Source organism: Selaginella moellendorffii, unplaced genomic scaffold (assembly GCF_000143415.4).
Source record: "Selaginella moellendorffii unplaced genomic scaffold, v1.0 SELMOscaffold_96, whole genome shotgun sequence".
In the NCBI taxonomy this organism is placed as follows: Eukaryota; Viridiplantae; Streptophyta; class Lycopodiopsida; order Selaginellales; family Selaginellaceae; genus Selaginella; species Selaginella moellendorffii.
This window is the reverse complement of record NW_003314357.1, coordinates 488,252-515,014: the sequence shown is the minus strand read 5'-3', so window position 1 is coordinate 515,014 and position 26,763 is coordinate 488,252. Positions and strand designations below refer to the sequence as shown.

The following is a 26,763-nucleotide window of genomic DNA, read 5'->3' as shown; positions in this document are numbered from 1 at the left end:
ATATCCAGACAGATTGAGTCTAAGCCTAAGTTCCATACTATATTAGCTGATGGAGTACCCATATCCTCACTTTAAGCCACCGGTATGTTGAAATAGTGCCAAACTCTATTTGGCTCTATTTTGTGTACTAGTCTTAGCATTGGGATGCTAGAAACTTTAAAACTGAATATCGCTCCGTACTCTTATCCCTTAATTGTTTGGGCTGAACACTCAGGAATTACTGTGTGCTCTGGTTCTTTTGCTCCTTAGTTGTAAGCTTGGGAGTTTAGCTCCATACCTTCATTTAGTGGCCCAAGGCTTTGAAACTCAAGTTCCACTTTGCTATCTTTGGACACATAGCATGTGGCATATTATATGTGATATGTGGCATATAAAAGCTTTAGGTTCCGTTTCATGGTTATCCTATAATAAATCACTATAGGATAAAAGGTGAAAACTGTCAGGAATCCCCCAATTCTTGCCACATTCCTGACTCTCGCCGGATTCCTGACCTGCAGACCACATTCCTGACTCTCGAGACACTTCTCTATTCCTGACTCTCGAGACACTTCCCTATTTCCTGACTCTCGAGACACTTCCCGATTCCTGAGTCTCGAGCCACATTCCTGATGATGATGTGGCGCCTCCTCGACCTCAGCTGTATTTAGGCTGTCCTCGATCCAAGAGTGGTGGAGCTTCATCAACCTATAGTATATATAGGTTAGCCTTGTTCCATTTCTCCACAATCTGAATCAACACCAGTCTAAGGCCTCTTCTTTGTTTTCACTAGCTTTTTCTCTTTGTCTTTAGCATTTTCCAGTCTTGATCTTGTTGGGGGTCTTGACAGTTTGATTCAGATTGTGTTTTTTGCTTTTCTTTTAGCTTGTTTTGATTATTTGATTGCCTTTGTCTTTTCCCCCCTTTCTTTTCTTTCTTCTTGCCAATGGAGTCTCCAAGCCATCCTGATTTCTTTGCCGAAGTCCTTGCAAAAATCCAGTCTGAGAATACCGAGCTGAAGGCGACCCTTCTTCGCATGCAGCAGGAGCTTGCTTCACTTTCGGCTCAAGGATCCAGCAAAGTTCCTGAACCGAAGGTGAGTTTCCCGGCGAAATTTTCAGGCAAGCGTTCGGAGCTTCGTGGATTTTTGAATCAAATGGAGCTGATCTTTGCACTTCAACATCATCAACAGCAAGTCTTCCTCTGTGGTGCTCGGTCTTCCTTGGTTCCAACTACATCAGCCTCAGATTTGTTGGAAGGACTTACAGCTCATCTCTCCCACATCACCATCTCCCACGGCTTCCCCTGGTGTTCATCGAGTCCGAATCAGGAAAAGTTCCCTAAACTCAAGTCGGGGTTCTGTTCCTGACTCTACGCAGTTTTCATCCTCTTCTTTTTTCTCTCTTCCATCTTACACTGGACAGTATCCTCGTCTCATCATTCCATTTAGTCGTACTCCTCCTCCTATCTCCACAATCACTATGAAAGAACTCCTTCATGAAGAACCTCTTTTTCTTTTTGCTTTGCATGTTTCTCCTGTCAGTCTTCCTGAGAAGTATCATGATTTTGGGGATGTGTTTGACAAGAAAAAAGCTAGTGTACTGCCTGTTCATCGGCCTTATGATTGTCCCATTGATTTACAGGAAGGAGCGTCACCTCCGTGGGGCCTATCTACGGGTTATCCCCGTCCGAGCTTAAGGCCCTCAAAGAGTACGTGGATGAGAACCTTGCCTCGGGCTACATTCAGCATTCGCAGTCCCCGGCTGGAGCGCCTGTCTTCTTTGTCAAGAAGAAGGATGGGAGCTTGCGGCTAGTCATCGACTACCGAGGTTTGAACAAGGTGACTGTTCGGAACCGTTATCCGCTGCCCCTGATCTCGGACCTGTTGGAACGCCTCGGCGGTGCCCGCTTCTTCACCAAGATCGACCTCCGTGGAGCATACAACCTGATCCGGATCCGGCCTGGTGATGAATGGAAGACTGCGTTCCGAACCCGCTATGGCCACTTCGAGTACACTGTCATGCCATTTGGCTTGACAAATGCTCCAGCGGTTTTCCAACACATGGCGAACGACGTTTTTCGGGAGTTTCTTGATCAGATGGTGATCGTCTACCTCGATGACATCCTCATCTACTCAAAAACTCAGGAGGAGCATGACGAACATGTTCGCAAGGTGCTAGCGAAGCTGCGAGAACACGGCCTATACGCGAAGCTTGAGAAATGTTCCTTTGATCAGCAGTCTGTGGAGTTCCTTGGGTACATTGTCACTCCTGAGGGTATCACGATGGATCCTGCAAAAGTCAAGACTATTCTCGAATGGGAGCCTCCACAATCAATGTCAGACGTTCAGGTTTTCCTTGGCTTCACCAACTTCTACCGCAAATTCATTGATCACTACTCTGACATTGTCCTTCCTCTCACACATCTCACTCGCAAGGATGTTCCCTTCTCTTGGTCTGCTGCTGCCCAGCAGGCTTTTGACACACTCAAGGCGGCCTTCAGTTCTGCTCCTGTCTTGATCCATGCTGATTCCTCACAACCTTTCTTCATCGAGGCTGACGCCTCCGACTTTGCCATTGGTGCTGTGCTATCTCAACTCGGAGCGGATCACGAACTTCATCCGGTCGCTTTCCATTCTCGGAAATTCCAGCCTGCGGAGATCAATTACGAAATCCACAACAAGGAGCTTCTTGCCATCGTGGATTCCTTTGAAGAGTGGCGCCGTTTCTTGGAGGGAGCGAGCCATCAAACAACAGTCTGGACGGATCACAAAAATCTCGAGTACTTTGCCACTTCCCGAGTTTTAAGCCGTCGTCAAGCAAGGTGGGCACAATTCCTGAGTCGGTTTGACTTTGTTATCAAGTACAGACCTGGAAAGTTTCAAGGCCTTCCTGATGCTCTTTCAAGGCGCTCCTATCTCAGTCTCAGGCCTGGTAATCCTGCCTTCGATCAACAGGATCAAGTTATCCTCGGTCCTGATCGGCTTCAAGTTATGGCAATTTCCCTGGCCCCTCAGGACTCCTCCTTGATGGATGCAATCAGAAACGATCTTCAATCCGATGATCTCGCTAGCGACATTTTTCCCCATCTTCAGGCTGGACACCCAGTGACTCCCGACTGCCGGCGATTTGACGAGTTCGAGTTCTTAGATGGCTTATTGTACCGTGGGGAGCAGCTTTACGTTCCTGAAGGTGATGCTCGAAGGTTGATCCTGATGGCGTGCCACGATAGCCCGACTGCTGGTCACTTCGGCATTGCGAAAACTTATGAGCTAGTTGCACGGGACTTTTGGTGGCCTCACATGGACGACTACATCAAAGCTTTTGTTACCTCCTGTGACACTTGTGCCCGGAATAAGGTACCTCGCCACCTTCCTTCAGGTTTGCTTCGTTCCCTTCCGGTCCCTTCAGGTCCTTGGGAATCCATCTCCATGGATTTCTTGAGTGATCTTCCGAGTTCTGGAGGCTTCAACAGCATTTTAGTCGTGGTGGATCGCTTCACAAAGATGGCGCACTTCTTGCCATGTACCAAGGAGTTTTCGGGCGAGGACATGGCAAAACTGGTATTCAGGGAAATTTTCCGACTTCATGGGATTCCTATAGATGTGGTTTCGGATCGGGGGCCTCAGTTCATCTCTCATTTCTGGCAACGGTTTTTGCAGTTGCTTGGAGTGAAGGCCAACCTCTCTTCGGCATATCATCCTCAAACTGATGGGCAGTCCGAGCGAACGATTCAGACATTGGAACAATTCTTGAGGTGCTTCATCAACTATCATCAGGATAACTGGTTCGATATCCTTCCCCTTGCTGAGTTCTCCTATAACAACTCTGTTCACTCCTCTCTTCGAGTTTCCCCCTTCTTTGCGAACTCTGGCCGAAATCCCCGATTCAATCTCTCACTTCCTTCTCCATCTGAATCCTCTCGTTCAAATCCCCGCTCTGAAACATTTCTCTCCAACCTTCAGGAAATCCACAACTCCATCTCCTTCCACCTCCATCGTGCTCAGGAATCTCATAAAACATTTGCCAATGTCCATCGTCAGGATTGTCCCCCTTACAATATCGGGGATAAAGTCTGGCTCCTCAGGCGAAATATCTCCACCACCAGGCCCTGTCCAAAACTCGATTTCAAACGCCTTGGTCTTTTCCCTATCACTGCCATCATTAATCCTGTCACTTATCGCCTTGCACTTCCCTCCTCATATCAAATTAACCCCGTTTTTCACTCCTCTCTCCTTGAGCCTTATATTCCCAGTCCTATTCCAAATCGGGTCATTCCTCCGCCTCCACCAGTGCAGCTCGAGGATGGGTCTGAGTACGAGGTTCAGGACATCCTTGATTCCAAGATTTCACGATCTAAACTCTACTATCTGGTGGACTGGAAGGGTTACGGACCTGAGGAACGCACTTGGGAACCTGCGGACAACCTGATTCATTCTCCTGACCTTGTTCAGGACTTCCACCGCCGCTATCCTTCTCGTCCCAGTCCTCATTCTTTTTCTCTATCTCCCATCCCTCGCCGCTCATCTCATCCTCCTCTTCGTTCTCGTTCACATCCTTGTTCCACTCGTTCTTGAGGAGGGGGTGCTGTCAGGAATCCCCCAATTCTTGCCACATTCCTGACTCTCGCCGGATTCCTGACCTGCAGACCACATTCCTGACTCTCGAGACACTTCTCTATTCCTGACTCTCGAGACACTTCCCTATTTCCTGAGTCTCGAGACACTTCCCGATTCCTGAGTCTCGAGCCACATTCCTGATGATGATGTGGCGCCTCCTCGACCTCAGCTGTATTTAGGCTGTCCTCGATCCAAGAGTGGTGGAGCTTCATCAACCTATAGTATATATAGGTTAGCCTTGTTCCATTTCTCCACAATCTGAATCAACACCAGTCTAAGGCCTCTTCTTTGTTTTCACTAGCTTTTTCTCTTTGTCTTTAGCATTTTCCAGTCTTGATCTTGTTGGGGGTCTTGACAAAAACTATGTGGACTATAATTTACTAATGTTGGGAACCCTTACAATATTGAGCTTAGTCCTTCAATATTTGTTATGTGATAACTTACTGTGTCTATTAAACACTCTCACTATGATGCCCTATGTATCACTCCCATTTTGGTCTTATTATCTATTTATAGAAAGTGTCTAGTGTACATAAATATCCACTTTAGAATCTTGGTATAAAAGATGTAGTACATGTGCTTGCAAGGAGTATACACCTTCTCATATTCCTCATGCTTCATAAAGTTTACACATATGCAATAAAGGTCTTAAATAGCAATTATTTTACTCTCCATCTTTTTTTTGAGAATGTACTCCTTTGCAAGTGCAATGATAAACTTCATAGAGATAATTTCACACTTAAGCATGTGAGCCAAGTTTATATTTCCTTGCTTCTATTTTGAGATGGAAGAAATAAATTTAAGCACTTTACCTTTTCTTGCTAGATTATTTTACATCTTTATAGGAATAATGTCAATTCTATCACTTCTATCTCCAATTTTTATCCTCTCAAAATTGAAATTAGATTTCTCAAGATTTTCCATCTCATCTAAGGTGAATATGACCCAATTAGCAATCGGCCATATTGTCAATATAGTGTTTTTGAGCTGTTTTATATGGTTTGGCATTAATGTTTGTAGCGCACCTGAATTTAGAGCTAAACTCTAAGCTCATTACACTACAAAATGAGGGTCCAATACAATCCCACAAGCACCAACTCCCCATATCCAACACCTATACACAAAATAGTGTCAGACAGTGTCTGGCACGATTTTGGTATACTGGTGGCATAATGCGAGAAGGAGGGTACCCCACCAACTAAAGTAGCATGGAGCTTGGGCCTAGACCCAAGTTAGATATAGAACAAGAAGCGACATAGCCCGACGGAAGCCAAACTAATGTCTTAGGTGGTTAAACATGCATTCCAATCACTATCCTTACTATATATTTGGAACCCCCCATAGCCCCCCCTGAGGAACACAAGCTTTGGGCTTTGTAGCGCATGTGATCATGGGATGAGATTTGGATATACTGTCACCGTGGATCTTTAAAACCTTGGGGGATAAATGGGGATAAAATAACCATTAAGGGCTCTCTCATCAAGCAATTGCCCCTTTTTCAGTTGGCTTAAGGGGAGAGAGATAAAGTGCACTATAGTTGGTATCAGAGCAATATATTTACGAAGTTGTTTGGATAAATGATGATCAACCCCAAAGTGGTTGATGGTGAAGCTAGTCTACTTGCATATAGTAGCATTGTAGTAGCCTTGACTAGATTCTCGATGATGGTCCATTATGCTAAGCTTATGTTGGTACCTTGTTTCCTTGAGTTTGCCCATTAAAGTGTTGGAAAAGGGTTGTAGCATTCATTTGCTATAGCTCGTCAGTTGATCTGTTAGCACTTGGAGTAGATTGTTGGATGGAGAAAATGTGTAGTTAGGGCATTGACATCACTAGCACTTGTGTTAGTGGAGGTAGCATTGTTATTTCAAGTGATGAGGAATTTTCCTTGGACCTTGATTTTCCATGTTATTTTTCTTGTTAGTGTTTTGGCTTCACATTGGATTTTGAAGGTGATTGAAGAAGAGTGTTAGTGCAATGTGGATATCCGAAGATGTGGTCTTCGTGATCAAGCCTTGGATATTCATTTTGCACTTTGCGGTTGTCGGTGTTGGATATCGATTAGATGGGCAAAGATGTTCGATGCTTAGACACATTGTTGGATCATGAGAATTTGTGTTGAGATGAACTTATGTGAAGTAGTAGGTAGGCAGAAGTTGGTTGAGTTTTGAAAGTTTGCATTCCTGGACTGAGAGTCATTCTTTCTTTAGGATGGAAAATTTTCCACAAATTTTCTTAGGCTTTTCCAATGGCTGATCTATTGATAACTTTGCTTGAAAACTTTTCCGCTTTCGTAAGCCAATACAAACTAGTGAAGGGGTTAGAGTTGACTTTGGCTAGCCTAAACCTTGGTAGGTAGTTTGTATGATGCGGCCTAAAAGGGATACTAACTTTTGGGGCTAAGGCAATTGAGTTGGATAGAGTTTAAGGTTGGTGTAGAAAAGTGGCCGTGCACTTTTCTCAGAAAGGTGACCCTTGTACCTTTTTTTTTGTAGCATTGTGCTTAGTGGCAGGTTGCATCTTGCATTACGTTAGACTCTATGAGAGTAGTGAGCTCTCACTGATCTTGACTTAGTCTTGGTATCCCTGCGCCTTGGCTGAGGATGGTGATGTCCAACTTAGTTGTTTGAGGTTGAGATGTTAGTACCCGTACTATAGCTTTGTTTATGAGGAGGTTGTGTACCGATATGAGTCCATCTTATGGTCTTCACTTTAGTTTCGACTGAGTGTTGATCGTATAGCTAGCCTCTTCAAAGGCATGCTCAGAGGTAGTGACTAAATGTTTTAGTGAGCTTATTGCGGTTGAGTTGGATTCGAGTGGTCATTTAGTTTGTGCTTGTCTATGAACTTTTATCTCGTACCTGGGGTATCACGTTCATATTGGGCAAGTATATAACTTGATGACAAGAGTTGGTGTTTAGGTCTTGTGAAGGCAAGTTGAAGGGTGATTATTAGTTGCTTTGCGACTAGTGATTGCTTATAGACTTTGTCGAGAACTGTTGACACTTGCTTCACTCGATGATGATTTAGCAATGGTGGGCTTGCTTTACCGGATGGTGTTGCGGAGGATCGTGTTGGTAGACTTACATGAGTTTTTCATGTTAGCATGTCGACTCTACCTCTGTCAATATCATTTGGTTACATTTAGTCCGTAGTGTTGGATTTCATCTGAGTCGTATGTAAGCTCTTGAATTTGGACTTCTCGGGAGGTCACCCAGCCCAGTACTATTCAAACCCAAGGACGCTTAACCCCAAGTATCCCAAGACCCTTAACCAATTGGAAAAGGGGGTGCACTCTTGTTCATGGGCCCTTTCCTTCTATATTTGAACCCCTATGGATCATCTCTCAAGTCGTTCTCTTTGGTTGCTTACAATTCACCACGCTTCCCTGCAAGTTCATGCCCTCGTGAACGGAAGCTGAGAGCCGTAGCTCTCCCGAGAGCCCCGCTCTCTTGACACCCTACCCCTCGGGTTGAGCCCAACGGGAGCAAATTGGACCAGCCAGATGTCAATCAACATGTGGTATGATTCCTTTATCCAACCAACAGAGTTGGATTTAAGACCCCTCTGATACCAAATGTAAGCTCCTGAATTTCTCTGTTGGATTTAAGACCCCTCTAATACCAAATGTAAGCTCCTGAATTTGGACTTCCTGGGAGGTCACCCAGCCCAGTACTATTCAAACCCAAGGACGCTTAACCCCAAGTATCCCAAGACCCTTAACCAATTGGAAAAGGGGGTGCACTCTTGTTTATGGGCCCTTTCCCTCTATATTTGAACCCCTATAGATCATCTCTCAAGTCGTTCTCTTTGGTTTTTTACAATGTGGATGTGGTGAATCACTCCTTGATCATATGTTATCTAAAACTGAGTTTTGCTGAATGATTAGTCTCGGATACTAAGTATAGTATCTTTGACTTTGGTTAGCTTGGTTGCTAAAAAGCTCCGAGTGGTGATTCACTCTTGCTTTCTTTTAGCTTTGTCTTAGTGTTGATGGCATTGAAGTGATGCCTTATCATTGACATTGTTGATATTGAGACTTGAGTGAGATGAGATGTCTCTCCACAAAATTGATGTCGAGTTTCATTAGTCTTGATGAAGATAGTGTTGATGATTTGGCTATGGCTTTGTGTTATTGACATTTGTGCATTTGCTAGTTAGCAACTGTGTTGACGTTCAAATGAACTAAGTGGCAAGTTGAGTTAGTTGTGTTCTAGACGAGATTGTTTAGTAGGGGTTGAGCTTTAGTTTTTCTTTGAAAAGTGATTTAATCATGAACTATACTAGCTTTACGAGAGGAAGAGTTAGTGATTGATATTGAAGTGATTAAATCTTTGTTGGATTTCAGTTGGGATATATTGATCATTGATGATTCTTCTTGTGCTTGTTATGAAGTGAGTTACGTCTTGCTATAGATGAATTCATGGAGGATCGTTTAGTGATCACTTGTTGAGCATGGCTCCATTGTGTTTGGCTTTTGGATTGATGCAAAAATACTCTTCATTAGCTTTGGCATTATAAAGTTTGGCTTATGGATGTGTTGAGGAAGACATTGTGGGTTGCACCATGATTTCTTCTTTAGCATTGAAGTTAGCTTTTATGAGACTTATGATCATTATTAGGAAAGACTTAATTATAGGCTTCTTCGAGCTTTTGGTTTTTTGAGTTTTCATACTCATTGTTCCATTTATCCGAAGTTGTCGGGGGAAGGCATTTTTGGCTCTTTAGCTTTGATGTTGAAGTTAGTATTTGCATCTGGCAATCAATGGTTATGATTGACTATCATCTAGGATAATTGATTATCCTTGTCGAAGGTTTTGCTTGATTATCGTTAATCTAGACTGATTTGCTATTCTTCGAGATGGTGGATTCCTTCTTTGACGATGATTTTGCATATCTCTTTTGATAGGATAATTAATGATCTTTCATGATGGTTAGTTGTTTTCTTTGATAGCTTATGGCTTTTTGCATTACCACATATTTTTTTTGTGGTTTGTTCTAGATTGGTCTCTTGGGTTTGAGACATTAGTAGGATGTTGCTAACACTTGCTTAGGCAACTTGAGTTCCTTGGTGTTGTTGGTTGGGATCTATTTGGATTGGCTAGTGCGATGGTTGGCATGAACGCTATGTTTGTTGGTCTTGCCATATTCATTCTGTTCTATTGATTATTGCTCGAGTTAGTTTCGATAGATTAGGATGTTATTTCTTTCAGGTGATACATTCACGAGCATTGTGCTTGTTAGTCAATGATACTTTATGTTTTTTGAGTTGTGTTTTATGAGTTGTTTGGCATATTATCTGCCATTTTCGGTAGTTAAGTTTCATTATTGAGTTTCCTTGATAATCTACTTGCTATTGACTTTTGTTAGATGGTGATTCCTATGTTTACCAATTATGATGATCTTGGTGGTTTCTATCTTATAATACTGGTTTATCGGATGATAACTTACTTGGAATACTTTTGTATTCTAATCTAAGCTTTATTCACTGATAATTAAATCTCTAAGATATCATTGTCTATGACTTTGATATTGTCCATCTATTGATCTTTGAGTTTGGGCCAGTATAGGCAGATTGGCTTCAGCACTTCGTGTGCATGTTGAAATCTCTAGTCATGGGGTAGCTACTATCGACTGATCACATAACCCGCCTCTCTGTCGATGTTCCTTATTCCGTTAAAAAGGGCGTGACCGTGTAAACAACTCTAACTACCTGTTGACAGTAGTCTATCTAAACCTTACCGACGGGTTTGGTTTCTTTGCTCAGGAGGGTTGGGGCCTCTAGCTTTTCTATCTATGTCCTTGCGGGCAGGGGTGTATCACACTTTTGTAGTTGAGTGACACCCAGAGCAGCAAGGGTGGCTAACTCTATTGGTCATTTCCTTATCGGCGACGGCCGGAAGGTGTCTGAGCTAGTAGGGCATCCGCGTTAGACAAAGAGGTTGCCTCCTAACTCATTTAAGTCGGTGCATTTCTCACATAGTGTGAATACTATGAATTTTTTCTGGAGTTGTTTCCTTGGCGGTATTCTAGACTCGAGTATGCATCAACGAGGACGTCGATCTTCCCTAGGGGGGAGAGTGTCGCGAATGTGACTTCAGGTATCGAAAGTTACTTGTCAACCAGTCCTTACGGACACTCTTACCTTACTGCCACGACGGCAGGAGGTTAGTATTGCTAGACCCATTATCAGTTCCCACTTGAGCTAGTTGAGAAACTGGTCAATGAACATGCACTTAGATTTGATAAACATAAAGTAGGAACCCTATGTGTTTCTTGCTGAGCATACTCGGCCTGTTTTGAGAAACTTGTTCCATTGGCTTGGACTTGCTAGTATCAAGAACCCCCGTGATATTGAAATTGGTCCCTCAATATCATTAAATGATAGCTTATCGTGTCTGCCAAACACCCTCGCTATCATGCCTTTCCCCTAATATAGTGAAAAAGAATATTCTAGAGGAATATTTACTTAACAAATATTCTCTTACCTCTGTAGCTCCAATACATTAGCTCAACAAGCGACCACAGAAGAATTGTGCAGGGCCCCAACCCAAAAACCCATATTGACCTAGTGAAGAAGCGAAAAGATGCTTGTTACAAATGCCCCACCAAGAATCTTTGTGACTTTAGAGCTCCAACACAAGTAGTGACCAGAAGAGGACCGTGCATGGCTCTGTCACACAAGAACCCATGCCCTACCACTCAAAAAACACCAAGATGCTCTAGATGCTGTAAAATCCTAAATGTGGAGAATCTTCATGAGGATAGATACTGCAAAATGAAGAACCAAAGATTGAAGAAAGAGGAAGAAGAAAGCAGAGAGTGAAAAGTTCTAGACTATAGGGAAAACCCATTGGGATAAACTCTAGGGACCACTCACAAATGCCCAAAAGAGGCATTTGCCAAGACAACAGGAAAAATAAAAGAAGAAAGAAAGTGAAAGAGAGAAGAAAGATAATGCTGGAAGGTAGAGATGAAGTAAAAGTAGTCATTGCTCATAACCAAGAAACTACTACAAAGTTAATGTAAATTCAGGTTGCTAAATATGCTGGCCCAAAAGGGATCTCCACAATAATCCAGAAATGTGGCAAATACCTAGCCAAGAAATATGCTGAAGGGGGGTGCACATCCACATCCTCAAAGAACTTATTGCCAATTTTGGGTCCATGGACATTTTCAGTTGCATTTTCTAAGCCAGGGCATTTGCCATTACCACCAAGTTGAGTGAAGATCTTGAGATATTGATGCAGAACTCACTCAATTCTTTTTCTTGTGAAGATATGTGCCTCCTACTAATCTGTGCTGCTGCTCCCACAAAGTAGATGTGAAAATGAAGTGAAAATTAAAAAAGAAGTGGCATTCACCATGAAGAAATATTGACACTAAACCCAATTGATAATGAGCAAAAGAGAAGAAAAGAGGACGGATGTGAAGAGGAAACTCTAATGTGCCACTCCAAAGACTAATTAAAGGCTCCTTCAAAGTCACGACCACAAATACCATGAATGTGTATTACATCCAAGCTTGGAGTAAGAGATCTACTATGAAGCATTGGGCATAAGGACTCTCTAAAGAAATAAGAGATCAAAGTGTATAATAGAAGTTCAAAGTTAGGATTTAAGAAGCCAAGAACCCCTTGTTATGATGATGAGAACCATGCAAAGCTCAAAGAGAAAAGAAGAGAAGAGAAAAAGCTTACATGTGCCTAAATCTAAATGCCTTATTGTAACCTACAAACAAGATCTTTGTGCCTATATAAAGCATTCATACTTCACTAGCGGGAAGAAAAGAAAAGACAACTTCCAAGCAAGTAAGAACTCTCTCAAACATGGCTGATATTGAATGAAAAATGATGAAACCTGTGTTTAGAGAAATCTCTCAAAGAGATCTAAAAGCTTGAGAAAGAATCCACAAGAGAAAACACTCAAAACAAAGGCACAAAACACAAGAAAAGAAGGTGCTTAAACAAGGATCCTTGGGCTCACATATTGTGAAACTGAGAGTGAAATTAAGAAAGATGCACACTGTTAAAAATCTTAGGAGAAGATCTACCTGTATAACAAACAACACAAGAAATGGAGCTTCAAAACGAGAGAATTTACAATTGAAATTTAGAGTTGCAAAAAAGAAGAAAGAAAATGAAAGGAACCAAAAGAAAACTATGAAATCTACAGGATTTCCCAACCCAAGACACCGCCAACAAGAACTAGAGGTTCTAGTCTGGACACAAGTACAACAAAACTATAGAATGTTGGCTTGCCTAAGGCATTCCACTGTGATCACCATTTATTGAGGGGGCTAACCCTTAACATACTCTTGGGAGAAAGACAAAACTCTATAGATGTGTTATAGAGAGCACAATGGTAAATCCTTAGTTAACCTCTAATCCCCTTGGGGAAAAAGAACATTCTAGAGGAATATTGTTCAAGGAATATTCTGGGAATCTCTATGACTTGGAATGTGCCAGCTCAATAAAATAAAAAAGTAGTGAGTATGCAAGAGATAGAAGCATAAATATAAAATTAAAGGAATTTCAACCTTTTTTATCTATCTTTTTATAAATAAAAGTTATCTTTATGAAAGTAAAGCTTAATATTATATTTTTAAAAGTTAACTTAAATACATTCAGTTTTTTACAACCATATTACACTTTATAATTTAAAACCTGATTTTCTATATCAAAATAATATGGTTTATATAATTTTATGGTTATTTCTTCTTAGTTTTAGTTGTGATGCTCAACCACCTCAAGCAAGATGGAGCGTAATTTATGGTCATTTTTCTAATAGAGACATTTTTATATTAATAGATAGATTTAGAGTTTTAATTAACAGCATAAATCCCAATATGCTTATAACAGTTGGTAATAATGGAACTTATCATGGATGGGAAGTTTTTATTGGTAATCAAAGGCAAAGAGTAGCTATGAGACTTTATATAAATCTATTTGATATAAGAAACTTTCATAATTGTAATACACTTCCACCAAATTCTCAGTTTCAATCTTTTTATGTTCGTAATATGTTTTTTCAAATGTTACGCATTTTAGAATATCATGTTTATCAATATGCCCCAAAAGCAATGATTGTATTATATAGATATTTTTCAATAGATTATTATGCATTAGGAAATTCTACTAGACATCCTAAGGAAATATACCCTCATATAGATTATCCCAAAGGCCTACCTGATGATAATGCATTATATAACTCTATTGATCATGATATTTTACAATGTTGGCCATATCGCACACAATTGATAAGTGGTCCTTTAAAATTTCTTGGTACACATATAATAAATAATAATGCTTTAGTATCTACAAACAATGAATTTAAAGCAAAATTAAAAAATTGTAATTTACTAGTTCAAGATGTTAAGAATTACAAAACTATATGGTCTACTATGTCCATTAAATATGATACATTTTGTTATCTTCACCTTCAAAGTGATGGTCAGTTACTTATAATTGATGATAAAAGCAATATATATTGGAAAAGTGATGTTTATAACCAAAATTGTCTAATATTTGCTGTTTTAACAATTGAAAATAATGGATATCTAACAATAAATTCTTTTTCTAGTACTCATAAAAAGTTAATATGGAAAAATAAACCTTAAATTAAGACCTCATATTAGTTTTCATATTTTGAAACTTTTAAAATTTTAAGTTTTCAAAATTTTTAGTTCTTGGTTTGATATTGGATATATTTGAATATTCTAGTATATACTATAATCCAATGCAGAGAGAGAGAAAGAGAGAGAAATAGAGAGAGAGAGAGAGAGAGAGAGAGAGACCACCTGCTCTATTGCTGTCATTGCCTCTGACTCTGATGATTGCTAACTAGGCAAATGGAGTGGTAAGGTGAGTTTGCAGCTCTGAGTAGATGTGATGGCTTCCATGTTGGGATTGCCTCCAGATCACTGACAAGCTGGAACCCCATCATCACTCTGTATTGTTTTAAAAAATAACAAATATTTAAACATAAACTGTATTTTTGTTTTTTTATCAGCATGCTTGCCAGTTGGCAAGGAAAAATATTACATCTGTTTATCAATATTAATTAAGTAATACTCAATATCAACAATACAAGAAAGCCAATGCAACACAAAACAAAAAAGAATTCCCAAGCTCATCTTAGTTCTTTGAGCCATATTAACATAGGGGGGGACTAAGGCAGATTCAAAGTCCTCCCATATCATATGTAACATTCATCCCTCGAGGCAGGAAAGAAGTGATACTTCCTTGCATTTGCTCAGATCATCATGTCAAATTCTTTGGATAAAGCAAACCATAAACAGAAGGCATCCAAGTGAATTATATTACTCAAATGGTAAATCTAGTTTTTATAGTTAAGAAATGATACAAAATAATAATGACAGTTCTAGATAAAAATAGTAAGTACTTGAATAAATAAACACACTGAGGAAATTGTTTTCCTCATCTAGCTTAGTACAAATGGCAAATTCTAAATCTAATTTACTAATACTCAACAAAAAGGTCTAATCATGAATTAAATAACTATCTTACTATTGTAGTAATTAAAAAAAGAATGCCAAATTGTATTCTTATTATAAAATCATTGTTAATGAAATTGCATTTAGCTAGTGTATTTCATTTAATAAAATTGGCAATTGATTGATGACACTATTGATCCTCATTATCTTCTAAAGTTCTAATGATTCAATTTTCATCCTATCTTGTGCTATACAAATTATAAAGAGATATTCAAAATTATATGCAAGACTTTTATGGAGGGACTTGAATGGGCATGGTAGCAAGAGTGCCCAAGCTATCACAGAGTTGGCAGATTAAGTTAGAGTAAAGAGAACTAGGAGTTGGGCTAAATATGCTTAGCAAGAAACAGACCCTTCTAGCTAAATATAGATGCTAAACCTAATATACCAATGGAGTTTAAGGCTAAAACATATGAATTTAAAAATATTTTTACTACGTTATAATTTGAGAATGATTAAAATTCATAACTTAGCTTGAATTTGAAGAACCTAAGAATACCATATAATCTTTTAAAGGAAGTATAAAACAAATATCATCTTTCGGTCCCAGCAGGTATGCTAACACTTCAGAAAAACTTTATAAAAGTAAACTTTATAGTAGTTTCTTAAAATGGCTTTTATAAATGATCATTTATTTTATATTGTAAAGTATGTAAATACACAGATATTCACACAAATAAGCGCCCTTCCCTGGCCGGGCCTAAAGCCTCCAAAAGCCCTGAGTTAACAACATAGCGGCAAACCACGCCTTAGAACTACTAATCGTAGAAAAAAAGAAATTAATTTTACCTTGATAAATCCATGCCTTCCGGGGGAAACTTGTAGAGCAAACGATGCAGCAACGCTCCTCCAAATTTCTGGGGAAAAAAAATCACTGCATTTGGTCCAGCATCAAAAGTGTACTCTGCCTGGAATGTTCTCACATCAATGTAACGAAATCTGATTAAATAAAAAAATACCTGAGGACTTCGGGCTTGTTCCAGCTCTCCACGAGTCCAATGATCCTTCTGGAGGTATCGTTCCTGTAGAAAAATGGTGGAGAGGTGTCGAGGCAAGTTTCATGGAACTGGTTGCTGTCCGTCTTGGCAAAGGAAGAGAAATCGCGTTTGGACAAAGCTTCTTCCATCTCCGTGATTCTCTTTGGCACTACTTCCTGTTTGGGAATATAAACTTACATATGCCAGGAAGTCAAAAATCGAGAGAGATGGCTCGATAATGTAGGAGTGGACTTGTCTGGACAGACTCTTGCATGTCCGATGTACTGCTCACTTCTTTCTGCCGCTAGAAATAAAAATCACAACTCAGAACTTCCAAAGCTTTATAGTAGCCACACAAATCACAATCCGAAGATCATCCCACTTCGTGACGCTCTACAAGCGGAACAGCAATGCTATCTTTTCTATCGTCCCTCTTCACAGCACACAAGAAAGCATGTTAGTATATCAAAGTTTTTCTAGGACAAAACAAGCACCTTTCCCATCTCCCACTTGACAAATCCTCCATGGAGACTACGGGAACCACGCTTTTCTTCTTTATTTCCTCGGCTTGAGACGACTTGGACGAGGATTTAATCCAAATGCCAGAAGCTCTCCTGGAGCGGTCCAGGGGGATTCAACTCGGGTCCGGAAACGGTCCAGGTGGTTTTAATGCACAGGGTGGAGGCATGGAGCGGGGGCTGGAGCGCATCGCCAGAAGTGGGGCGGGGACCCGATCATTGGCTGGCTCCTGAGAGGCTGCGAATCTCTCCAGCCCTCGATATCGACCTGGGCTTGTTTATGCTACCAGGACCAGGAGTAGCGGACGACTCTTTCATCGATCCCGAGGATGAGAATGCTTGGACAGATGCCGTGGCGATGCTCCAGCATTGTCACCATTCGTCACCACCTCTCCCAGAACTGGGCGTTCGTTCCATCGAACACCTCCATCTCTCTCCATGGAGGCAAAGAACCATCCGTGAAAACGTTGAAAGGTAGCGTCGAGTTGATCTCATCGGCGCTGTCCTCCTTCGTGCATATCAGGAAGCGAAAACCCCCATAAAAGACGTGAGGATGATCTGCCACTACCGCCGGGAAAGCTTCTTCTCCCTGCGGCGCATGGTTCTCTCGAACAAAAGCCACGAAATCTTCCGCCGCTGTCGCATTCCTCCCTCTATAAACCCTCGTCTTCTTCTTCTTCTTCCTCTTGTAGATCGCTCAGCTTCCCCCATAATCGATCTTCTCTTACCCGCATTCCCCTCCGACTAAAACATTGAAGAACCCTAAGAAATATCATACTTTAAGTAAAATGGTAAAATGGCAACGTGAAAATTCCTAACCCAAGTAGGTTAAAGGAGGAGGGTAAGAAGATGGAATAAAGCTGGATTTAGTAAACAAGTAACGGTATTCTTTAATTCGGCCACGTGGCCGTCCTTGCATGTGACACTTTGTCGCGCGCCACCACACACCACGCGAAGCCCGTCGTTTTTAGGGTTTGCCAGTTCACTGTTTGGCACCATACCTATAGGTGGTTGCGATGAACAGCAAGTCTAGCGGAGAAAAGAATTTGGTCGACCAAGCGAGAAATCCTCGCTCCCGATCGTCAGGAAATGCGATCGCCATCGCTTGACGTGATCAAACGATAGAGGAAGAAGAAATGGGGCTTTCGTCAACGATGGCTATGGCAGCGCTCTCCCGGCTCTTTCTTCCCTGTGCGCTGCTGCTCATCCCTCTAATCCTCTACTTCCAGTGTAGCTTGCCCGCCCTCAACCTCGCGGCGGCGCCCAAGAGCTCGAATTTGGCCGAGAATCGCCGCTTTTCGGCGGGCATGTTCTTGATCGATCGAGGTACGTCGCTGCTCCACAGCTGGAGCGACGAGGAGCTCTTCGATCGCGCCATGGCGATGCACAACGCCACCGTACTGCCAGAGCAAATCCATTCGCCAAGATTGTTGGGTGTGAGTCATAAAATCTTCAAGAAATTCGAGAATGATTTGGGTGCCACCATCGCCGCCAACGCTGCCACCGCCGCCACCGCCGCCGCCGCCGCCGCGCCGCCGGTTTCCAAGGTAGCGTTTCTCTTCCTAACGACTGGGGCGATCCCATTCGAGCCGCTGTGGAATCGATTCTTCCGCGGGCACGAGGATCTCTACAACATCTACGTCCACGCCGATCCCTTCCAGTTCCGGGCATTCAATCGCAGCAGCGCCTTTTGGGGGCGGATGATCCCCAGCGACAGGACCGAGCGAGGAGCTCCATCGCTCGTCCTGGCCATGAAAAGGCTCCTCGCAAACGCGCTCGTCGACGATCCCGAGAACCAATTCTTCGCCATGATCTCCGACAGCTGCATCCCTCTCCACGGGTTCCACAGGCTCCACAAGCGCCTGGCAGCGTCGCCGCGCAAGAGCTTCCTGGAGATCATCACGCAATCGGACCTCCTCTGGTCGCGATACAACGCCCGGGGCGAGGGATCCATGCTTCCGGAGCTCCAATTCGGGGAATTCGCGGTGGGATCGCAGTGGTTTGTGGTGACCCGCGATCACGCGCGACTGCTGGTGGGCGAGCGGCGGCTGTGGAACAAATTCCGGGCGCCCTGCCTGCCCGAATTCGCGGCCTCCTCGTGCTACACCGAGGAGCACTACTTCTCGACCGTGATGAGGGTCGAGGATCAAGCCGGGAGCCACGGATTCACGCTCACGAATGTGAAATGGGCCGAGAACAACGATGGGCATCCCACCATGTACCGCGCCGAGGAGATCGATCTAGGGTTCCTCCACGGGCTGCAAGAGGAGAGCGATGGGCGATTCATGTTCGCGCGCAAGTTCCATGCCGACTGCCTCGACCCTCTCTTGAGGTACGCCGACGCTCTCCTCAAGCACTGAGGAAGAAGGGCGAATATTCCAAGCTTGGGAGAATATTCCAAGCTTGACCATGTTTGACCAGCGACTTAGTGAGCTTTAGAGCTTTTGGAGGAGGGTGATGCCCAGCGCGATGGAGAGGAAGGTAGCGATGGAGATGCCAAAGATGCCGGCGAGGATTCCCGGGACGATCAAGCTCGTCCAGCCTTTGGCGGTGGCCATTCCAGCGGCGGTCGTGGGGCCGCCGACGTTGGCGTTGGAAGCGAGCAGGAGCAAACGCTTCTCCACTCCAAGGAGCTTCCCGACTCCCAGGACGATGAGCAAATGGACTCCAATCTGGACGACGCAGAAGAGGAAGAGCGATGGAGCGGTGGCGAGCACGGAGCGAATGCTCCCACTGGCACCCACTGTCGCGAAGAAAACCTGTGGATGATCGAAGAGATGGTGATCGAGAGAGGAAGGTTGGTTTACCTGCATGAGGAGGAGAGCGAGGCCTTGGCCAGTCGATACCAGCGGGCCGAGACGTGATGGAAACATCGTTGCCAGGATCACGGCCAGGGCTGTGATCACCGCCATGCTTCCACTGCGATATCCGATAATGTTGGAGCACCACACTCCTGCCGAGCACACTCCGGCCGATATAGCCAGCGCAAAGGATGCCTCGAGCACTTTGATCTCAGCTTTCTCGTTCTTGCTTTCGGGAGAAGTAGCTGCGGAAGAACTCTCTGCAAGGATCAAGAAGAAAGTTAGAGAACACAAGGATGAACTATTCTCGAGACCTGTTTTTTCTTCGGCTGCAATGGAAGATGCCAATGCGAAGAGCGTCGTGAAGTACACGGCACAGATCAAGTTGTCAGCCGCGAGACCGGATGCTACCACCGACGGCGATGCTCCAAGTGCCTCCGAGACAGCAACGTAGTTCACGGCTGTAAACTAGTCAGGAGCCACGATCGATTCATCGAGTCGAGTCGATATGATCGATCGACTGCAGCAGCAGTAGAATAAGCAGGAAAAATCTCTCTTTTTTTCTTCTTTACCTCCACCAATGTGCCTGCTCATGAGCGCCGCAGCAATCTTCCATCCATCGGTGCCCAGGCCTGTCAATGGAACGAGCTTCATGGCCACCAAAGTTCCTATGATCGTTGCCACTGCCACCAAATCGTTTTCTCTTTTAGAGCATTGAAAGAAGAAAGAATCGCGTACCTGAGCCAAGGAGGAAGACGAGGAGGAGGCGACCAGTGGAAGTGAGAACACGCTTCATGTCCGCCGAGAAGAGCAGCAGTGGAATCGCGAGAGGCAGCAAGAAGGCATTGACAGTGCCATAGACTGACGATTCCGTGGCAAGGATGCCCAGATTGCTGGCCAAGAGCGCGAAGAGAGTGCTCACCAGCGCGCCGCTCAGTGCGCTCCCCCATTTGGTGCTTCTCTCGGACCTGGTGAAATATTTCCTAAGAACCCTATTCGTCGGGATCCGGGCGGCGGATCTTACCAGAGGCCAAATGCGCCCGATGCCAGCAGCACTGACCACGTCTTCCACGCATCCAAGTGTGGATCGCTCGCTGCCACGATCGAATGGGAAGCAGCAGCAGCAATCCGGGAAATCCGACGCGATCCGTTCTGGATCGATGCCCTCTGCCGCGGGCGACACTGGTGCTGGAAGGATCGCTTGGCATGGATTAGATCGTTAGTCGCGGATCTGGCGGAGATCGGAGACGCTAGAAGCATAGTTTCTAGAAGAATCAAAAGGGCCACAGTATGTTTAAAAGGAGTTTCTATTTAGGGTTCTTATTCTAGGGGTCTTCATGGATTTGGTCCCGGAACCGGAAGAAGGTGAGATTGGCGTCGAGGATGTGGCTGTGAGGCACGAGACTGCTGCCGCGACAGTCGATTCAATAGAATCGGAGATAGCATCGTTGGATGCTGCGAAAGATGGAGCTTGTGATGATATCATCGATTTGGCCTCCGAGGAGGATATGGATTGTTCCGATGATCCAGTACTGCCTCAAGGTATCCTTTCTAGAGCGTTTTGTTCACTTTATTTCGGAATTCCTGACTTGAGCTATAGCAAACTCCCGGAAAAGAAAATCCATCTCACGCAGAGACGATGGAGCATCTGTTCAAGTGACTTACACCAAACTTTCGAGGTTCTTTTTTTTTTTTTTTTTTCTTTTCCTTCTTTTCTTCTGCCGTTCTCATGTAGGAGTCTGTGAGCAGGAAAAGCCAGAAGAAACTGCAAGAGGTTTTACTGCATTGGTCTGAATGGCATGCTGCACAAGTAAGCGAACCAAATGTGGATTTTTTTCTCTCTCTCTCTCTAATTTGTTGGATTTCCTACAGAGCTTTGAAGATGATGAAGTACGAGAAGGCGGCACGGAAACGTATTTCCCAGCTCTGTCAGTAGGGAAAACTAAAATGGTTAATTTTTTTGTTTCAAGTTTTCGTTTCCTTGAAGTTTACTTAAGTTCGATTCTGTGCAGAACTTTTGGGAAGACAAGCCCTCAAAACGAGCTTGTGTTCTGGAAGAGAGACAAACGGAAGTTCCTCTGTATGATCGTGGATGTAGTGCCGTTTTGCAGCCTCTGGAGTTTCTTTCAGATCAAGGGTATAAAAATTAGTGCTGGTTACGATTTTAGTCGTAACGACTCATGCTTGGCAGATTCATTTTGGCGAAACAGGCACTTGGAGATTCCGGACGAGGCGTCGAGGTGTTTTAACTGCGGCTCCTACAGCCACGCTCTCAGGGATTGCCAGAGACAGCGGGATATGTCTGCTATCAACAGCGCTCGTAAGCTTTTCATGTCAAGAAAAGGAGGGTCCAACACTCCTTCTCGCCGCTACTACGAGAGCACTCCAAATGGGAAGTTTGACGACATCAAACCCGGATCGCTGCTGAGCGAAACCAGACGGTCCCTGGGGATTGGAGTACGTTTTCGTGGTTTTAGATAAGATTTATGCTTATTCCTTGTGCGCAGGAGAAAGACCCGCCTCCGTGGCTTCAGCGAATGCGAGAAATCGGCTATCCTCCTGGATATATGGGTATGCTCTCTTTTGACGATAGTTTATAGTTCTTTTAAAACGGTACCTCCTTTCCAGCTACCGAGACAGACGAGGACGAACCGTCTGGACTCATCATGTTTGGAGAGGACAATCCTTTATCTTTCACGGAGGATGGAGAGATAATCGAAGCGAAGCCACCATCCTCAACGTCCCAGAAGATGACAGTCGAGTTCCCTGGCATCAACGCACCCATTCCAGAAGACGCAGACAAGAGACTCTGGTCTCGGAGCCCCAGAGAAGCGGTGGCTCTGCACAGATCCTTGTCCGACAGTGGGAGGAGAAGGTCTCGACCTGATGATTACTTGACACCTCCAGGAGAAAAATCTCCCGCTCGTGATCGTGACCGAGACCGGGACCGCGACCGAGATCGCCACTCTTCCCGACATTCGCCATCTTTGTCCGGCCGACGAGAGCGGAGCAGTGCATGGGCCCAAGCTGAAGCTGCTCTGGATTCGGTTCGATCCAGCTACAGAAAGTAGGAAGACAGCAACCTTTTGTAACAGCAACAGCCGAGGTACTTTACTTTCCTCTTCGTCAAGTTTCCCAAAGCTCTTACACATATTTCTATGGCAGAAAAAGAAGCATTTGATAGACGCCAAAGCCTGGCATGGCGGTCTCCCCGTGGTCAAGTATCGGCCCCGCCACTTTGATGCGCACTTAGGTGATCTGTATCATATCAGCTTTATCCACTACACACAGCTGCACGATAAACTATCATGTAGACATCCTGGGTACGTTGTTCCCTTTCTTTCTTGCTCTTGTAGCTCTAGCTTAGTAGCTAGTGGATTGCTGATCTCTGGGGTGATCATGAGGCAGTAACTGGGAACCAGTGCTCGTCCGCTGGGTGGGGTCTGGCGTTCCTTTTGCTCCTTGATGATTGCCCGCCGTGGTACACCCGGGTACGTAGACTGTGATTTTCCGTACGTGGTAGAGGTGGTCGGCTGAGTGGGGGGCACACACTGGAAGGATCCTCTCGCAGGAACTTAGCTATTGGCAGAATATTCAGGAACACGGAAAGAGCGTTACAGTGAAGGAATCCCTCCGGAGAAGTCGATGGTCGCGGGAAAGAGCAGAAGTTAAGGTGGTGATTAGCGCACGAGTATGGAAGGATTGTGGGATAAGTAGTGGGGACTTGTCGGCTTCACACACAGGGAATGGGGGGAGTTATAGAACTTCTTTCTCTACACTTGGGGGTGGGCTCCTCCCTCCTCCCTTTCCAAGTTGCAAAGCAAAGCGGAGCAAAGTAAGATGCTCCTCCACGATCTCGAGTCTGAAGCTTGAAGGCTGAGAGAGAGAGCGAGAGAGAGAGAAAGCTCTAAACTACTACGAAGAGACGAGAGATGAAGACGAGCAAGCTTCGCAAAGCCAGCTAAAGCTACAGGTGAGTTTTTCTCCCTTGAGCAGACAAATTCCAGCTTTGGTTTCGAGTAATCATACTGATCACTGTTGTTGCGTTGCTGCTGGATATAAATCCGCCTTGCAGGTGTTTGTGGTCGTGGTTCTGGAAAGGGAAAAAAGGAAAGAGAGAAAATGGTGTCTGGCTGTGAGGATTATCCATCCTCACATCATCATCGCTCCACCACCACCAGCACCACCCCAGGCAATTTCTCTATACACACCTCGCTTCTACTTCTTCCAGTTTCGCGCTTGCCAAGCTTTGCGTTTCTTCTTGAGTAGACAAGAGCGTTTTCGTGCTGCTGCTTCATCTTGGTTTTATCTCGTCTGTGTGATCTCATCGGTTGCGTGCTTAATTGTCGGGATCTAGTTTGATTCTTCTTTCTTTTTCTTCGTCGCTGAGCCTCTTCTTCGCAGAGAGACTCTGTTTTTTTGTGATCAGTCTCCTCTTTCGTCTCCCTTGTTGTTGGAGTGCTACAAGACAAGCTCGTTCAGTTACGAAGAGAATATATTTCTGGGTAGCTGCTGCCTGGCTGCTTGAGTTTTGATTTTATCCCCCTCCGTGTCACACACACACACACACACTCGAGGTGGAGCGTTTTATTCTCTTCCGCTAGAGCGAGAGGTGTGGTTTTCCAATAGAGTCATCGTCTTCCTTTACCCCTTGCTTCGAGCCTGGAAACGCTCGCCGATGATCTCCTGGATTCCTGCATGAGTGTCTCACGTCTCAAGCTTGAGTCTCTCCCTTTTCTCTTCGCTCCAAAGGATGACAAGATCTCAAGGTGCTGGTGCTACTACTAATCCTCTTCCAGGTGCGAGCGTCCATCACAACTTCTACCTCGAAGACTCTCGAGCCGGCGCCACCAACTCTCGCTGCAACAAGCAGACGATCAACGCCGGTGACAATCCATGCCGCTTCCAGTCGCCACTTCCGTACATGCTCGCCGGCCTCGCGGCCATGGTTTTGCTCGTCGTCATCTCGCTTATGATCCTGGCGTGCTCATATCTCCGGGGCTACTTCTCCGATTCGAATGGTGGCTCCGGTGGTTCTTCCGGTTCTTCCTCGGCTCCAGGCAGCGATCCCGAGAATCCCAAGGCAGCGAGCTTGCAAGCCTTGCACAACGGATTTGCGGCTTCTCCCGAGAAGATTGTAGTCATCCTGGCGGGGCAGGACAAGCCCACGCATCTGGCTCAGCCGATCCAGGTGACGAACAAGCTCGATCTCGATCGGTCCTCGTCTGCCAGCGAAGGTGACGAGGATGGCGATCAACAAAAAGGAGATCGAGACGAGAAGAACGCAAAGAGGAAGAAGAAGAAGAACGCTTCCTCCTCCTCCTCTTCGTCTCTGGAAGATGATTCATCCAGCAATGACGTCGATTCGCAACAGGTATACGACCGAGTTTAAAGTTTGATTCCCGGAAAAATCTGGATCCATAAAGAAGAAAATTCCACAACACAGGGATAGTTCTCTTCGTCTTGATAGTAGCTGTGTCACGATTGTACGGCATTTTGAGCCTAGTACTGCCGGGTTTTTAATCTTTTGTGGTGGTGCGTTTTTTTTTTTCTCAATTTCATTTCCTTCGATCATACATTTCTTCACACAAGACCTGGAAAAAATCAAAAGGCATGAATCGACCATGTACGGAATACGTTAAAAGTGGCAGCGAATCATGCGTTGGAAATGGGACTTGTCTGTCAGATTTATGGTTTGGTTGTTCATGCAGGTGTGATGTGCAAAACCCCACGGCATGGCTGACATCTTTTTTTCTCTCTCGCCTGCCACGAACGGTCGATCGGTCAGAACGAGATCTCCGTACGGAACTAGGAATGATGAAAACTTGATCAATCTTTGAGGAACAACTCTTCCGTTCTTATTCAGAAAAATTCTTATCAAAAAATTATTGTACGCTCCGCTCCTTCTTTAGGAATATGAACTTATCCATTCATCATGATCTCCAGAAACCATAGTGTATATTACTTGCCGGGAAAATACTGTGCTAAGTTTAAAATGTAAAGGAGCTCTGGTTTTACTTGTTTCTTCTCGAAAGCATTGCTCTCGAATAAATCCCATTGAAACCACAACAAAAGAATAAAGACAATATAAGATTTACAATGATTACTTCAAGTCTTCCTCAATTGAGAATCTTTATTTTTATCTTAATCTAATGTTCCACTATCCCATTTTTTAAACGATAATATATTCTATCTCATTTCTATCTTGCAAGATGCAAGCTAATCACACTGTTCACACTGCAAACACTTCGAGTTTTTTCTTTGGCATTGTCAAGGATTGCAACCAAGGTAATATTAAGATTTTAAATGTAATATAAACTAAACTAATTCTTAGGTATTGTTTATACAAATTAAATACTTAGTTTGTATTTTTTTAATGTTAACCTTATCTATATAATTGATTTTAAAAATTATTATTTTATTTCTTAGATATGCTATAAATAAATATAATAAAAATATTTTTGTTTTATGCTTTATAATATAATAAGTTTTTAAGTTTTGTATTTTTCTCTACTTAGCAATCTGCATCAAAATAGATTTGGTTTTTTTTAATAAAAATGGAAATTAAAAACCAAATTCTAATATTAACAGCAATGATTCTCTCTCTACCTCTATCGTATTTTCTCTTTTCCCTTTTCTCTCTCTTGCTACAATAGTAGTTCAACACCATATTTTATAAATAATATTAGAAATGAAATATAGGTTCTTCCAAGTGTTTCATTTACAATCATATGGTTAAGCAATAGCATGCCACTTGTATTTCTTATAGAGTTGCCTTTTACAATTATTAGCATTTGGATAACAAGCATCTTACACCTCAATCCTCCAACCATACATTTCAGTTTCCATGTAATGGTAAGTAGGCCTTGACCACCAACATTCATATGAAGTCCAATCTGCTACAAAGTTTTCATTCCATATAGCATGACACCAAAACTATAATGTTATGATAATTTCTATTGCCTCTCTTAATATATAAAATATAGTCAAACTAAAAATAAATTTAGTGATTCTTACCATTTTTTACACTTTTAAAGTATTGATAGCATAATTCTATTTTTCTATATTTTATATATAATATAGTATATTACTATATTATAATATAATTCTATCCAAATGCTACACAATCCTCGTCTATAAAATCTCTTAATTCTAGGACAACTAGCTCTTCTACTAGGGTGTTTTCTTTAGGCATTAAATTTTTAGTCTAGAAACCACTTACCTATTCAGGAATATAGGATTTTCTTTAATCTAATATACTCAAAAAAAATTCTCTAATCAAGTTTATTCATAAATAAGTAAATTTCAGCTGAGGATTAGGGTGTGCAGTTAGTTTACAAAATTCGTCCTTACTACAT

General features: G+C 43.3%; 3 protein-coding genes and 1 long non-coding RNA gene across 4 annotated transcripts; 2 read left to right on the top strand and 2 right to left on the bottom strand.

Annotated features, from left to right (window-relative positions):
* Positions 1–15,804: 15,804 nt before the first annotated feature.
* Positions 15,805–17,326, bottom strand: LOC112341998. Its single transcript, XR_002990785.1, has 4 exons — positions 16,581–17,326; positions 16,069–16,519; positions 15,899–16,017; positions 15,805–15,827 (listed from the first exon to the last, which is right to left on the bottom strand). It is a non-coding gene; the product is annotated as an uncharacterized LOC112341998 (long non-coding RNA).
* Positions 17,327–17,569: 243 nt separating this feature from the next.
* LOC9650449 lies at positions 17,570–18,976 on the top strand. Its single transcript, XM_002989317.2, has one exon. It carries the CDS (start codon positions 17,741–17,743, stop codon positions 18,962–18,964), a length of 1,224 nt encoding a protein of 407 aa, XP_002989363.2. The 5' UTR covers positions 17,570–17,740; the 3' UTR covers positions 18,965–18,976.
* LOC9650706 (uncharacterized membrane protein YjcL) lies at positions 18,973–20,719 on the bottom strand. Its single transcript, XM_024663040.1, has 6 exons — positions 20,430–20,719; positions 20,144–20,373; positions 19,978–20,088; positions 19,720–19,866; positions 19,412–19,665; positions 18,973–19,363 (listed from the first exon to the last, which is right to left on the bottom strand). The coding sequence occupies exons 1-6, from the start codon at positions 20,663–20,665 to the stop codon at positions 19,040–19,042; spliced, it is 1,302 nt and encodes a 433-aa protein (XP_024518808.1). The 5' UTR covers positions 20,666–20,719; the 3' UTR covers positions 18,973–19,039.
* A 10-nt stretch (positions 20,720–20,729) lies between these two features.
* Positions 20,730–23,630, top strand: LOC9650496 (zinc finger CCHC domain-containing protein 8). The gene is made up of 10 exons (XM_024663039.1): positions 20,730–20,947; positions 21,006–21,084; positions 21,155–21,215; positions 21,278–21,355; positions 21,418–21,542; positions 21,616–21,862; positions 21,913–21,976; positions 22,034–22,511; positions 22,571–23,378; positions 23,481–23,630. The coding sequence occupies exons 1-8, from the start codon at positions 20,743–20,745 to the stop codon at positions 22,474–22,476; spliced, it is 1,302 nt and encodes a 433-aa protein (XP_024518807.1). The 5' UTR covers positions 20,730–20,742; the 3' UTR covers positions 22,477–22,511; positions 22,571–23,378; positions 23,481–23,630.
* Positions 23,631–26,763: the final 3,133 nt, after the last annotated feature.